At 41.4% G+C, this 14539-nt stretch overlaps 1 protein-coding gene across 1 annotated transcript in view; it reads left to right on the top strand.

The window, feature by feature from the left end:
• Positions 1-14539, top strand: part of LOC142657638 (uncharacterized) — a 209056-nt gene that overhangs the window by 23481 nt on the left and 171036 nt on the right. Inside the window, exon 6 of the mRNA XM_075832904.1 lies at positions 3920-5113. Coding sequence (XP_075689019.1) covers positions 3920-5113 — 1194 coding nt within the window. The remainder of the gene's footprint in view (positions 1-3919; positions 5114-14539) is intronic.

Below are 14539 nucleotides of genomic sequence, written 5' to 3'. Positions count from 1 at the left end.
CGCTCGTTGCAGTAAGGTGTCGGCTGTATTACGCGGTCGATACCGCTGAGTATGGAGAGTTCTCAGCCCCTGAGCACACGCCATACTTCCCTTTAAAGCTTTTTACGTACATGTACTTGACAATGCGTTAAGGTAGGGGTTTATGTGTAATTTTTACTTCCTTTATTTTTGTTTGTTTTTTAACTTTTTATTTTTATGACCTTTCCATCAGAAAAGATATTTGGGAAACTTTTTATTTTATTTATTTTACACTATACTTTTCCTCTATAATTGGCGCTTTACAGCAGGGGAGATCAGCCCTGTTTGTCACTGATAGGGCTGTGCTGGGTCAAGTTAGAAGCAGCAGCAGCCTCTTGGCTGTGTTCACACTGAGTTTTTTGCAGGAGGAAAATTCCTCCTGCAAAAACTGATCCAGTAGGTTTTTGCACAGTGGTTTGACAAAAACTCGTCAAAACACTCGTCTAGGTTTTTTTTCCCTCTTTCTGACTCATTGAAATGGGGTTTTGGAGGCGGAAACCGCCTCAAGATGGGTCATGTTGCTTCTTTTTACCGCGACAAGTTTTTTTTACTCGTGGTAAAAAAACTCATCTGCCTCCCATTGAAATCAATGCGAGGCATTTTCGGGCGCTTTTTGAGGAGTTTTTTGGCGCGGTTTCTGCCCCAAAAAACTCGTCAAAAAACTCAGTGGGAACAGGGCCTTTCTACCAGCATCTCAGCAATCATGTGAACAGTCACATGACCACCGGGATCAACAGAGGCAGCAGCGTTTATAGAGCGTTGTGTACATGAGTACAGAGAAGACAAGTGGTAAAAAACACTTTTGTCTTCTTTCCATGGTCCCCGGCAATCTCTGACAGCCGGGCAAGTGACATTTAGCTGCTCAATCGCTCAGGCAGGTAGCTTAAACCTGCACCATATATAGACCGTGGGCAGTCCTCAACCGGTTGAACATCATTTTAGTGGTCAATCGAAATGAAAAAACTCATACATTTTCGTGATTGCCTTTGTACTTTGTCATTTATTTGGTTCTTCCATTACAAATCTTCTAATAATAACAGCTTAGAAGAAAGATCCTCATTATAATTCTATATTTAATGAGTCTGGAACAAGAATTAAGGAGCTATTAGAAAACACACAAGGTTCCCATGACAACTCTGTACACAAGTCACAAGGGAACATGTTATCTTCAGGATATTTCCGTAGTACAAACTTGGGCATAAATATCAAGTAATCAGATCTCTGCTATAATTTACGGTACACTAAATAGCCCTTTTAGAATATGTCTTCTTTAAATGGACACTAATTTATGGTAATCTGATAGTCTTCCTGATACATATCAAATTTGTAATATACTTACTGTTAAAATTTTCATGGATAAAACCGCTGAATTTATATGTTAAGTTAGTGCCACTGGGTGAGAGACACAGGGATGCTGCTGCTTATAGAATTTTATGGAAACGGTAGGGGAGGAGGAGGGAGCAGGAGCAGAAAGACACAGATGCTGTTGCCAATAGAAGTCTTTTCAAGAGGGGAGCAGAAGCAGAGAGGATACATAGGCTGCTGGTAAGAGTTATGTCACCCCAGTGCTGGATTTTCTGCTACACTGCTCCTTACTTCTGTATGATGTGCTCCATGCTGCTGCAGCTACTAAGGGTGTGCTACAGGGAGATAGTGGACCAGGGTGGTTCTCTTCTTTTGTATGTGCAGTGTAAAGAAGACATGATAGCAGTTAGGCTCCACCCACTACCTCAGGAAAAACTGAGAATTAAAGACAGAGCCTGCAGAGGGAAAACTGCTAAAAGAATGGCAAATACAAGTCATGTAATGGCTAGAATTGTGTTATTTCTCCTATACACACACATTTAACAGATTATTCAGATAAGTAGTCTAAAAATTAGGTATGCTTTAAAGGGAATATGTTGCTAGAAATTATTATTATTTTTTTTCAGTTAAACAATTAGTATTTAAGTGATTACTCTGTTTTATTTTTTTCACAAGTCAGGAAATCTAAATTAGATTCTAATTTATAACATTTCCATGTGCTGGCCACTAGAGGGAGCAGTTCCAAAAATTGCAGCATGGTCACTGTGGTAAAGCAACCTCATTGATTTATGCTGCAAATTTGGGGTGGATACACTCTCCTCTGGTGTCCTCACACAATCCCCCCTCCTTTCTTCTGGCTAGTGCCAGGAGAAGGAGGGGTTTGAATGTCTTCAAACCTCCTACACTGTGTGCCGCCATTTTCTGAGCGACTTCACAGTGCTAGGAGGATTAGATACAGGGCTCAACAGACAGTATTACATGAACATAAACGCACATAATACACACATGATACACGCACATAATACACACATCATACACGAGCATAAATTACCTGCTGCTGTCGCCGCCTCCGCTGGTCTACGCTCCTCTTTCTTGCGCCTTCGCTTCGTTGAACATATGGCCGGAAGCAGCGGCCGGAAGTCGTCATCTTACTGTACGGCAGCGGCTTCCGGTCCACATGAAAATGGCGGCGGATTTCTCTCTACGTACGAGCTTCATTTTGACCTGTGTGGGAGCGGCGCATGCGCCGTTCCCACACAGATGGCGCACGCTTCTGAGAATGGAACGGCTCCCATTTGCATTCTCTATGGGGTTGTATGTGACGTATAGCATCTCCTGTATGTGTCGTTAATCGACACATACAGAGATGGAAAAAAAATGGCAGCCACATAGAGAAGTAAAAACACAGTAAAAAGTAGAACATGAGAACACAAATAAAATTTATGTTAATATCATATTAAAAGTAATCTGATAATAATAATAATTCAAAAAAAAATCATGACACCTTCCTTTTAAGGGTCTTTAAGAAGTTTTCAAAGTGGGTTTAAAGATTTTTTTTTTATATTGGATTAAAAAAAACATCCATGATTATTAGGAAGCTCCTATTTTAACCAGTTGCTGTCTGCCCATAGATCATAAATTTCCTGGTGGTCCACACCTCTCTGCAAGAAAGTTTTAAAACATCCAGCTGAATTTTCTCCTCTCCGACTCTCCCACTCCATCAGTTAAATATATCACTTATTTTATTACACAATATCGAAGCCCTATATGTTCTGAGGAAAACAAGACCAAATAAAAATAGGTTGGCAGAGAAATAGAACAACAATTTGCTATTAAATTGTCATATGACTAAAGCTTGAATGTGGCCACTTCATTTCATTAGGTTCACATTATCAGTACTTGATAGGATCCTCTTTCCCCTTAGAACAGCCCGAATTCTTAGTGGAATGATATAACAAAGTTCTGGAAACCTTCATTACAAATTTTGATTATTAACTTCACTCTGTCATCCACTGCATCCCAAAGATGTTCTATAAAATTGAGAGCCAGTGACTGTTCAGCCATTAGGATATACATACCTCATTGTCATGTCTGTGAATTCGGCCTGAGATGTGTGCTTTGTCTCATGACAAATTATCTTGTTAAATGTAGACTGTGGCCAATATTAGACTGTCTGCACTATTATTAAGTTAAGATGTTATATGTCTTATTAGTATTTAAAGGGCCAAATGTGTTGTCAGAGAACAGGCTTCATTGCCAGACATGGTTCTGCTTTTCATAAAAAATTATTTTAATAAGTCAAGCTTTTTGGAATAAATTAAAAGTGGGGAACTGAATGTAGACCAGAATCGTGGACTGTCATGGATTATTTTAAAGTGTTATACAAAGCGTTATAAGGCTGGAATCACACGCAGTTTTTGAGCTGAAGCCAGGAGTGGATTCAAAAGGCATGGCTTAAACTTCTTCCTGCTTGATCCTCTTCTGACTTTGACTCAAAACACTGTATGTGTGTTTCCAGCCAAATATGAATGTTATAAATTTGTCAACTTTCCTATTTTGAAACAAAATCACAAAACAAATATTTTAATCCTAACAGAAAATCCCAGTAAGAACTCTGAGGGAAACTTCACCTTATTGCAAATTTATAAAGTAGAAGATGAAGATATTATCCAGTACTCTTCAGGCGAAAACCTCATTACACTCAATGTACATCCAGGACTTCACAGTAAAGACCTATCATATAATTTCACTAATCCTGAGGAGTCTTCTGACCAATCACAGATTGCTACCACTAGTACAGCTCAGAAACGGGGTAAAAGGTTTCAATGTGGTAAACGGTTCACACAAATCTCAGGTCTTTTTACAAAGAAAACAATTCATACAGGAGAGAAGCCGTATTCATGTTCATTATGTGAGAAAAGTTTTACAGAAAAGTCAAGTCTTGTTAAACATGAGAGAATTCACACAGGAGAGAAGCCATATTCATGTTTGGAATGTGGGAAATGTTTTAAAGAAAAATCCTATCTTGTTCAACATGAGAGAAGTCACACAGGAGAGAAGCCGTATTCTTGTTCAGAATGCGGGAAATGTTTTACGCAAAAATCACATCTTGTTACACATGAGAGAATTCACACAGGAAAGAAGCCGTATTCTTGTTCAGAATGTGGAAAATGTTTTACAGAAAAATCAAGTCTTGTTATCCATAAGAGAATTCACACAGGAGAGAAGCCATATTCATGTTCAGAATGTGGAAAATGTTTTACAGAAAAATCAAGTCTTGTTATCCATAAGAGAATTCACACAGGAGAAAAGCCATATTCATGTTCAGAATGTCGGAAATGTTTTACAGTTCAATCACATCTTGTTAAACATGAGAGAATTCACACAGGAGAGAAGCCATATTCATGTTCAGAATGTGGTAAATGTTTTACAGTTAAATCAAGTCTTGCTAAACATAAGAGAATTCACACAGGAGAGAAGCCGTATTCATGTTCCGAATGTGGTAAATGTTTTACAGTTAAATCAAGTCTTGTTATACATGAGAGAATTCACACAGGAGAGAAGCCATATTCATGTTCGGAATGTGGTAAATGTTTTACAGATAAATTAAGTATTGTTATACATGAGAGAAGTCACACAGGAGACAAGCCATTTTCATGTTCAGATTGTGGTAAATGTTTTAGACATAAATCAAGTCTTATTGTACATAAGAGAAGTCACACAGGAGAGAAATTATATTCGTGTTCAGAATGCGGGAAATGTTTTACTACTAAAGGCAAACTTAGAGCTCATCAGAGAAACCATACAGGGGAAAAAACATTTTGATGTTCTATATGTGGAAGACGTTTTACAAAGAAATTTACATTTTGGAACTCCTAAGAGAATTCACATAGTAGAAACCGTATTCTCATTTAGAATGTGGGAATGCTAGAAGAGCAAATAAAAGATTTTACACACATCAGATCATTCACTGACATTAAAAAGCCAATAAGAGTGTTTGTTTATTTTTTGGGTGGAATTAGCCTGGATCTGCCAAACACCCAAATTATATTTACCTGAGGCCAACTGTGACCGGGATCCATAAAGGAAAAGTATTGTGGATATAAGGAAGAAAAGAAGAGCCTGGTACACTTACAAACCAGAGAAACTGTCACCATGAAACTCGCTGTGTATTACTGTATTCATAAATTCCACCACACTGCAGGAAAATCCAGAGTGACCGTAAGGACAATGTAAACGTTTTGTTTTTACATATATGGACATTTTTATATTTTAATTTCATTAAAACAGTATAAAAAATTAAGGTTATGGAATTGAAGAAAAGAAACACTAAAACTGCAAGTAACTTTGCAGTTGAATAAATTAAGTATTCCCAGATTTATTTACATGAAAGGAAATGTCATAAGTGTATTTATCACTGAATTAGAATCAAGGTCGGTGCCCAAAATCACGCCCCCATTTGGTGGTGAATGGCCACACAATGTTTCTGGTAATACCACAATATTTACCGGCTAAATCGTGTCAATTCGTCACAATGTGGGTATGGTTGTGTATGCTGTTCCGTCTTTTCTTACCCTCAGGGTAGATTCACTTGCGGCAGATTTGTAGCATACATTTTTTAAACTAAATAGTTCCATACATCTGAGTGTGGTTGTTCCTGCAGCATCCACATTGATTCTGAGATTACTATTCGGATGAATAGGACAGCCGCAGACATTTCTGGAACAAAACTGATATATGTGAATTGGAATCACACATGCCGTTTATCTAAAAAAAGCGCATGAAAAACGTCACCTCAAAGCCAGAAGTGGATCCAGCCAGAAAGAAAAGTATAAGTCCTTCGTTTATGTTTCTCAATTCTTTTTAATACACGCTTGGATTTGGCAAAAAAAAAAAAAACTACATGTGTAATTCCAGACGTAGAGAGGAACTAGGATGAACGTGTCTTATTTTTGGTTTACCCTTTCTTGTTGTTGAAATGTGTGGTCTCACCAGGCCGACACCCAGGGCGCTCTGAGGCCTTCAGAAAGTTTATGGATGTCTGTTCCAGGAAAGGGAAGATGGCCTAACAGTCATTCCACTGTCCCGAAAACCATCTACATGTGGAGATTTCAGACAACTGCCAATTGGTCCAGGCCAGTCTGTTCAGTAAGATCAGCCTGAGAGCAGAACAGAAGATGCTGAGAGAAGTTTCTGAGAATACCAGAATTTCTTTGAAAATCTACATGCTGATTTTGCTACTCTTGATGTCTACCATTCCAAAAATGCTGCAAAAATGAAAACTACATGGGGTGTGCCAAAACACAACCTTAGTTATCCAGATAATACATCAGAGCAAGACTATAGTTTGCTTGTGGATACCTCACTTCTGGAACAGTCTAAATGGAAAGAAGGATCAATAAGTTATTTGTCTCCAGTACCAGAAGACATGTTTGACAAATTATAGACGTGTTTCACCAGAAAGAAACCTGTAAATTACTGAGATCACAGTGGAGGAAATGTTATGGTTTGAGACTCATAAACTGCATCAGGACCTGGGCGGCTCATCCTCGTAGAATCCACTAGTAAAGTGCTATTTTGCAGATAAGTGCACAGCGAAGCACAAGGCCATAGTTTAATAAAAGGATATAGGAAATTATAGTTTGGTCAATTTTCTGTGTGCATTGTTGTGTGTTCTGTATAAAAATAAGTTAATTATTTGTGCTACTATACTGTTAATCCCATTTAAAATTGTTCTCCATGGACAATGCTACAAGGTGTGAATATCTTTGCACTAGATGCAGGCGTGTTGTGTATTTGGAAGCCCAGGTATTGGATCAAAATGTTCAACTTGCAGCACTTAGGAGCTTTGTAAACCTGGAGAGGAGTTTAAAGCTGACTGAGCAAGCACTGGCTGGGGCCACTGAGATGGAGCTGGTTGGAGGGGGTCAAGCTCAGGATCCTCAGATTAGCAGCTGGGTAACAGAAGAAGGGGTAGTGTGAAAAGTGCTAGGGAGGCTAGTCCTAAACTGGCACAACCTAGTAAATATGACAGTTTGGTTGACATTAGGGATGCAAGTCCAGGGCCAGCATCAACACAGCAGAGTGTTGCTCCTAGCAACCAGTACAATGACTGCATGAAGGATGGGAGTAGGAGTGCTGCAAAGGTCAGACATGCTGGCGGTAGGGGATTCTATTATTCAGCGAACGGTTAGGGTAATCTTTCACTGAGACCGTGAACGCCGAACAGTGTGTTGTTTGCCGGGTGATCGGATTCAGCAAATTGCGGATCGAATAGACCTATTGCTGGGTGGGGCTGGGGAAGACCCTGCTGTTATGGTACACATCGATACCAATAACAAAGTCCGTGGGAAATGGAAGGTCCTTAAAAATAATTTTAGGGAACTAGGAAAGAAGCTAAAGTCCAGGACCTCCAAGGTAGTGTTTTCAGAAATCCTACCAGTGCCACGAGCGTCACTAGAAAGACAGAGATTGGGGAGTTAAGTAAGTGGCTTAGAAATTGGTGCAGGAAGGGTTTGGGTTCATGGAGAACTGGGCTGAATTGTCTGTCAGCTACAGGCTCTATGGTAGGGACGGGCTGCATCTAAATGGGGAGGGTGCAGCTGTGCTGGGCAAAGAATGGTTAGATGGCTGGAGGAGCTTCTAAACTGGGATCTGGGGGGAGGGAGGGTGGGGATACTCAAGCGGGGTTAGATAGAGTACATAGGGAGGGGGATACAGCAGGGGTTAATGGGGATTTAGTGGGGGCTGCAGTTAGAAGCTGAGTAGGGAGATGAATAGGAATAAATATGGACCTAAGAATAATAAAGGTGTCCGTAAGATCAAATGTATGCTGCCGAGTGCAAGACATCTTGCAAGTAAAATGGACGAATTGGAGATTCTAATGACCAACATAGATTATGATGTAGTGGGAAGAACAGAAACCTGGCTGGATGAAGCCATGACTGGGTAACATGTGGAGGGCTACATCATATTCAGAAAGGATAGAAAATATAAAAAAAAAAAAGTGGAGGGGTTTGTCTGTTTGTAAAAGACCAGTCCTGAATGAAGACATTGGGGGAGACTGTGACAGTGTGGAGTCTTTATGAGTAAATATTCATGGAGCGGTTAATAAAGGTTAACCTGTTAAGGACTAGGCTGTTTTACAGCTAAATGACCAGAGCAAATGTCACAATTTTGCTATGCGCTTCTTTAGATGACTATAACTCTGCAGGTGAATAAAGTTCATCTTTGAATTTGACACTCTTTTTTTTAAGGATAGATACGGCTTTGTTTAGTGGCATTTGTAAGTATACATCTTTTTAATTTTTTTCTCTAAAGTGGGCAAAATTGGAAAAAATTCAAGAATTTAGCAATTGCGTCCGTTTATGATAGCATTATTCGCACATGGTATAGACCACGGACAAAATTCAGCTCCTTTCCCAAATATGTGTGCTTTATTCACGGGCATGTGCCAGGGCTTGGCATAAAAGGAGGCTTTTGGGCCTTTTCGGTCCAGGAATTCTGCATTTGATTTTATAGCAGCATACTGTTTTTTGGGGGGCATAATGCTGTTGAAACATTAGAAACACCCCATAAATGACTTCATTCACACAAGTAGACCCCACAAATTTTTCTTTAAGGGGTTTATCATATTTTTACAAAGTCCAGTTTTCTTCTGAAAGTTCCTTGAATAAGATGGAACAAAATAAATTTAGCAATTTTTTAGCAAATGCGTCAGTTTATGCTAGCATTTTTCACTCACAGTATAGACCACTGACAAAATTGATCTCCTTTCACATTCTGCCACTTCTCCTGTGCATGGGGATACCAAATATGTGTGCCTTATTTATCACATAGAGCTGTAGGAGGACGGACGATAGAAGAAGCTTATTTCACAAATCGCCTTTTTTCGTAGCTGATTTAACAAAACTCAACAGAGTTTCTATAACACTTTCAAAATATCTGCTCTTGAACCAGAGATCCCAAAATATTCATCTAGGGGTATAATGGGAATTAATTTTTTGGGGTTTTCTAAAATAAGAAATTGCAGGTTTATGCAAATGGAGCTCTCCAGCAGATGAACTTTAGAAAATATGCAAACATGACATCCACCCCCCCCCACCCATTCCCTCCCTCACCCTTGGAGTAAAATCGGGGGAAAATAAAAATGTAATGTAGTGCAAATATATTTTCAACTAATTAACTAAAATATAATCATTCAGAACAGTGTGGTATTTTTTAAAACGGGTCAATGCACACACCTGGTTGTGAGGGACAGAAATATCGGGAATCTTTGCGGTGCCCGTCTTTTCTGCAGACGCTGCACTTTTTCTGGGGGTTGCTTCTAGTTGGGGGAAATGTGAGTGATGAAATGTCTTTCAGTCAGTCGCGTGACATCCTCAGACTAGGGGCATTCTCTGGTGTCCTGAACATCAAATATGAGGCCTTCGATAATTTTCTCCTGGAAATCCAGATATGTGTCTCTGCCTCTGTTTTTTTTATAGAGCACAAATGAATTGTGGTTTGCCACCTGTAACAGATAAATGGCCACTTTTTTGTACCAGGTTTTTGTTTTGCGTTTTACTAAATAGGGCTGTAAAACCTGGTCACTTAAATCCACCCCCCCCCCCCATGTACATGTTATATTAGAACACGCTCGCTGGTTTGAGCTTGTCCTATGTTGCCCCTCTTTCCCTCACTGCCACTGTTCCTGCGGTATGAATCGTGCTTAGCACATTCACATCATTGCGATCCCTGTACTTGACCGCCAGCAATTCCTCAGATGCATAAGCACAGGAGTCCCCACTAATTGCTGCGGAAAACCAATTCGGTTTTTGCGCATGGTACCACATGCTCCAGTCCTTGCAGCATGCAAATGCCTAAACAGGGGCACACTCGAATAAAAATTATCGCAGTACAGGTGGTACCCCTTGTGAAGCAGAGGCTGCATTATCTCCCACACGATCTAATTGTTGGTGGAAAGATCAGGGGGGCATCCAGGTATATTTATTGTGCGGTCCCGCCCTTCATAAATCCTGAAGGCGGTGGTATATCCTGACCCGCTTTCACACAATTTGTAAAGCTCAACGCCATATCTTGCCCTTTTGGAAGGTAGATATTGGCGAAAGCTAAGTCTTCCATGGAAGTTGAGGAGGGATTCGTCCACGCTTACATTCTGCTCAGGGGTGTAAAGTTGCAGGAATAAATTATTGAGGGAATTTATTAGCGGTCTTATTTTGAACAACCGATAACGGTTTGCATCGGTACTTGAGGGGGCCTGTGCTTTGTCATTGAAGTGGAGGAACCTCATTATTGTCTCATAACGAGACCTGGGCTTTACTGCAGAATACACTGGGATGGCTTGGGCGGGTCTTGTTGACCAGTAAGACCTAATGGAGGGCTTTTTGACAATAATCATATTTAGGGTGAGCTCTAACATATTTTTTTTTGTGGGTGTCCAATCTCTGGCATGGGTGGGTGAAAGTTTCTGCCTCATATACTGAGCGGCATATAAATTAGTTTCGTGGACAATCATATTTAGAATGTCGTCAGTAATAAATAAATGGAAGTAATCCATTTGGTCAAAATTTGTATGGTACAGAGTTATGCCAGGAGTGGCAGTAAATCCGTGGATTCTAGGCCCAAAAGATGAAGCAGGTGCCCATACAAGAGCCTGAACTGTAGGGACCAGGCTGTCCCATGCTACAGCGCTACTAGGCCCTGCGCTTCCATGTTCTGCAGTTTCAACTGTGTCAGGCACAACGTCCCCTGAAGATGAACCTGAAGTGACGCTATCATCGTCACTACCTAAAACAGGTTCCAACTCTGAAGCCATCTCTGATGCGGTATCACAGACTCAGACTATAGCATGGCATATGCCTCCTCAGCACTAAAAAACGTCCTCGCTATAACGTCACTAACACTAACTAAACAAACTTTTTTTTTTTTATAAACACAAACTAACTGGTATATATATATATATGTATGTGTATGTATGTGTATATATATATATATATATATATATATATGTATATAGAAGACAGCGTAGAAAGCAGTGACGGCACCAGGACTTCAAGGCAGATGCAAGCAAAGTGGATTTATTCACCTCAAAAAAAACACAGCAACGTTTCGGTTCAACAGGAACCTTTCTCAAGCCATCAAATGGCTTGAGAAAGGTTCCTGTTGAACCGAAACGTTGCTGTGTTTTTTTTTAGGTGAATAAATCCACTTTGCTTGCATCTGCCTTGAAGTCCTGGTGCCGTCACTGCTTTCTACGCTGTCTTCTATCCATAAAATAGGGGAATTGATTCATCCCCTGGTGACGAGCACATGGCCTGATTTCCTGTTATTTTGGAGTGCTGTATTTATCCATTGCTGGACTGTATATATATATGTATATATACATACATCTGCACTACTGCTAACAAAAAATAAACCGCTATTGCTATACATATTATATATATATATATATATATATATATATATATATATAAATATATATATATATATACACTACCGTTCAAAAGTTTGGAGTTGCCCAGACAATTTTGTGTTTTCCATGAAAACTCACACTTATATTTATCAAATGAGTTGCAAAATGACTAGAAAGTATAGTCAAGACATTGACAAGGTTAGAAATAATGATTTTTATTTGAAATAATAATTTTCTCCTTCAAACTTTGCTTTCATCAAAGAATGCTCCATTTGCAGCAATTACAGCATTGCAGACCTTTGGCATTCTAGCTGTTAATTTGCTGAGGTAATCGGTTTCGCGTGTCATCTTGCGATTCATGTCCTCTTTTTTTACTATCTTGATGTAATGAATCGGGGTAGGGAGACGGACAGGTGAGCCCTAATCTACCCGCAACTCAGTCCCTGCCTACTTGCACGGCCCGTCCTAAGTGACAGCGTACAACTGGGTGACGGTCCCTACGCTCAATATGTGCAAGACAGACAAGACAAGGGCACACAGAAGCAAGGGGAAGTAGGGGCAGTTGCCCATGGAAACACCGTGAGCAACAGGCAGTGGTGAACGAGCCGAGTCAAACCAGGAGAGTACGTAGTAGCAAAATCAGAGCAGGAGAATAGTCAGTCAAGCCAGGGTCAATAAGTAACAGCGGTCAATCAGGTAAATAGCAGGAATCGCAGAGCCAGGAAACCAGACAATCACAGGCAAGGAACATGCTGCAAGTGAAGGTATAAATAGACCAAGGGCGGGAGCTAGAACCGTCAGGCCAGGCTGTGATAGGTTCTCCCTCTCCTCAGCCTGAGTGGTAACAGATCGCATCACTCTAGCAGACCTTGGAGCTGATGAAGGCTAATTAATCCCGGGCATCGACACAGAACTTGTGTCTGGCAAACCCTTTACAGTACCCCCCCCCCTTTTATGAGGGGCCACTGGACCCTTCCTAGGTGGACCTGGCTTGTTGGGGAACCGAAGATGGAACTTCCTGAGCAATATACTGGCGTGAACATCCTGCTGTCCACAATCTTGGCTACCTCGAATTCTACCCCATCCGGAGTAAGAACATGGACCGGAGGTTTCCTCGATGTAGCCAAGGACGGGGAGCAGCTTTTCAAGAGGGAGGCATGGAACATGTTTATCTGAAAAGACGGGGTAATCCAGCCGGAAGGAGACAGGGTTGAGGACCTCAATGATTTTGTACGGCCCTATATATCATTGAGCAAATTTCTTGGACGGAACTTCAAGGCGCACATTTTTAGAAGACAGCCACACCAGATCTCCAACCACAAACGGGGTTAGTTGAACGTCTTTTATCTGCCTGAGTCTTTTGCATGCTCTGGGACGCCTCAAGGTTCTTCTGAACCTGGGCCCAGACTGTGCACAGTTCCCCGATGAACGACATCCACCTCGGGATTGTTGGAACCACCAGGTGAAACGGATGAGAACCGTGGATTAAACCCAAAATTACAGAAGAAGGGGGAGACCCCCGACAAGTTACTGACCCGGTTATTAAGGGAAAATTTGGCGAGGGGAATGAAGGAGACCCAATCATTTTGACAGTCTGAGATAAAACACCTTAAATATTGTTCTAGAGACTGATTAGTCCTCTCAGTTTGGCCATTAGTTTCAGGATGGAAGGCCGAGGAAAAGGACAGATCAATGTCCAGCTTCTTACAGAAAGCTCTCAAAAACAATGAAACAAATTGTACCCCTCTGTCAGAAACAATATTGACCGGAACCCCATGGAGACGCAGGATGTGTTTGACAAACAAGGTAGCTATCGTCTTGGCATTGGGTAGTTTCTTGAGGGGTACAAAGTGGCACATCTTACTGAAACGGTCTACTACAACCCACACCACCGACTTGCCTTGGGATGGAGGCAGATCGGTGATAAAATCCATGGAGATATGGGTCCAAGGTCTCTGGGGAATGGGCAAAGAACATAGTAAGCCCGCAGGTCAGGACCTGGGAGTCTTGGACCTAGCACAAATTTCACAAGCGGCGACGTAGGCCTTAACGTCTTTAGGCAACCCAGGCCACCAATAGATTCTAGAAATTAGGAGCTTGGTACCCAGGATGCCTGGATGGCCAGATAGTGCGGAGTCATGATTCTCCCTGAGCAACCTTAGCCGGAATTGCAGGGGAACAAACAGCTTGTTCTCAGGAAGGTTCTCGGGAGCAGAACCTTGATCAGACGCAATTTCGGAGACTAAGTCTGAATCCACAGAGGATATGATTATACCTGGGGGCAAAATACAAGCGGGATCCTCCTCAGGAGGAGGGCTGGCTATGAAGCTATGCGACAGAGCATCAGCCTTAATATTTTTTGACCCAGCCCTATAGGTAACCACAAAGTAAAATCTCGTAAAAAACAACGCCCATCGAGCTTGTGTCGGGTTTAGCCTCCGGGCAGATTCTAGGAAAACCAGATTCTTGTGGTCAGTAAGGACCGTTACCTGGTGCCTAGCCCCCTCCAGGAAGTGGCGCCACTCTTCAAATGCCCATTTAATGGCTAAGAGTTCGCGGTTGCCAACGTCATAGTTTCTCTCAGTGGAGGAGAACTTCCTGGAGAAGTAGGCACAGGGACGGAGATGGGTGAGAGACCTAGTACCCTGGGACAAGTCAGCGCCCACTCCCACCTCGGAGGCGTCAACCTCCACGATGAATGGCTCCATTTGGTTAGGCTGAATCAGCACTGGGGTAGAGACAAAGCACCTCTTAAGGATCTCAAAAGCCTGGACCACCTCCGGAGGCCAATGGAGGAGATCA

Source organism: Rhinoderma darwinii, chromosome 1 (assembly GCF_050947455.1).
Source record: "Rhinoderma darwinii isolate aRhiDar2 chromosome 1, aRhiDar2.hap1, whole genome shotgun sequence".
Classification (NCBI taxonomy): domain Eukaryota; kingdom Metazoa; phylum Chordata; class Amphibia; order Anura; family Rhinodermatidae; genus Rhinoderma; species Rhinoderma darwinii.
The sequence above is the reverse complement of the archived record's forward strand: the minus strand, read 5'-3'. Positions and strand labels throughout refer to the sequence as shown.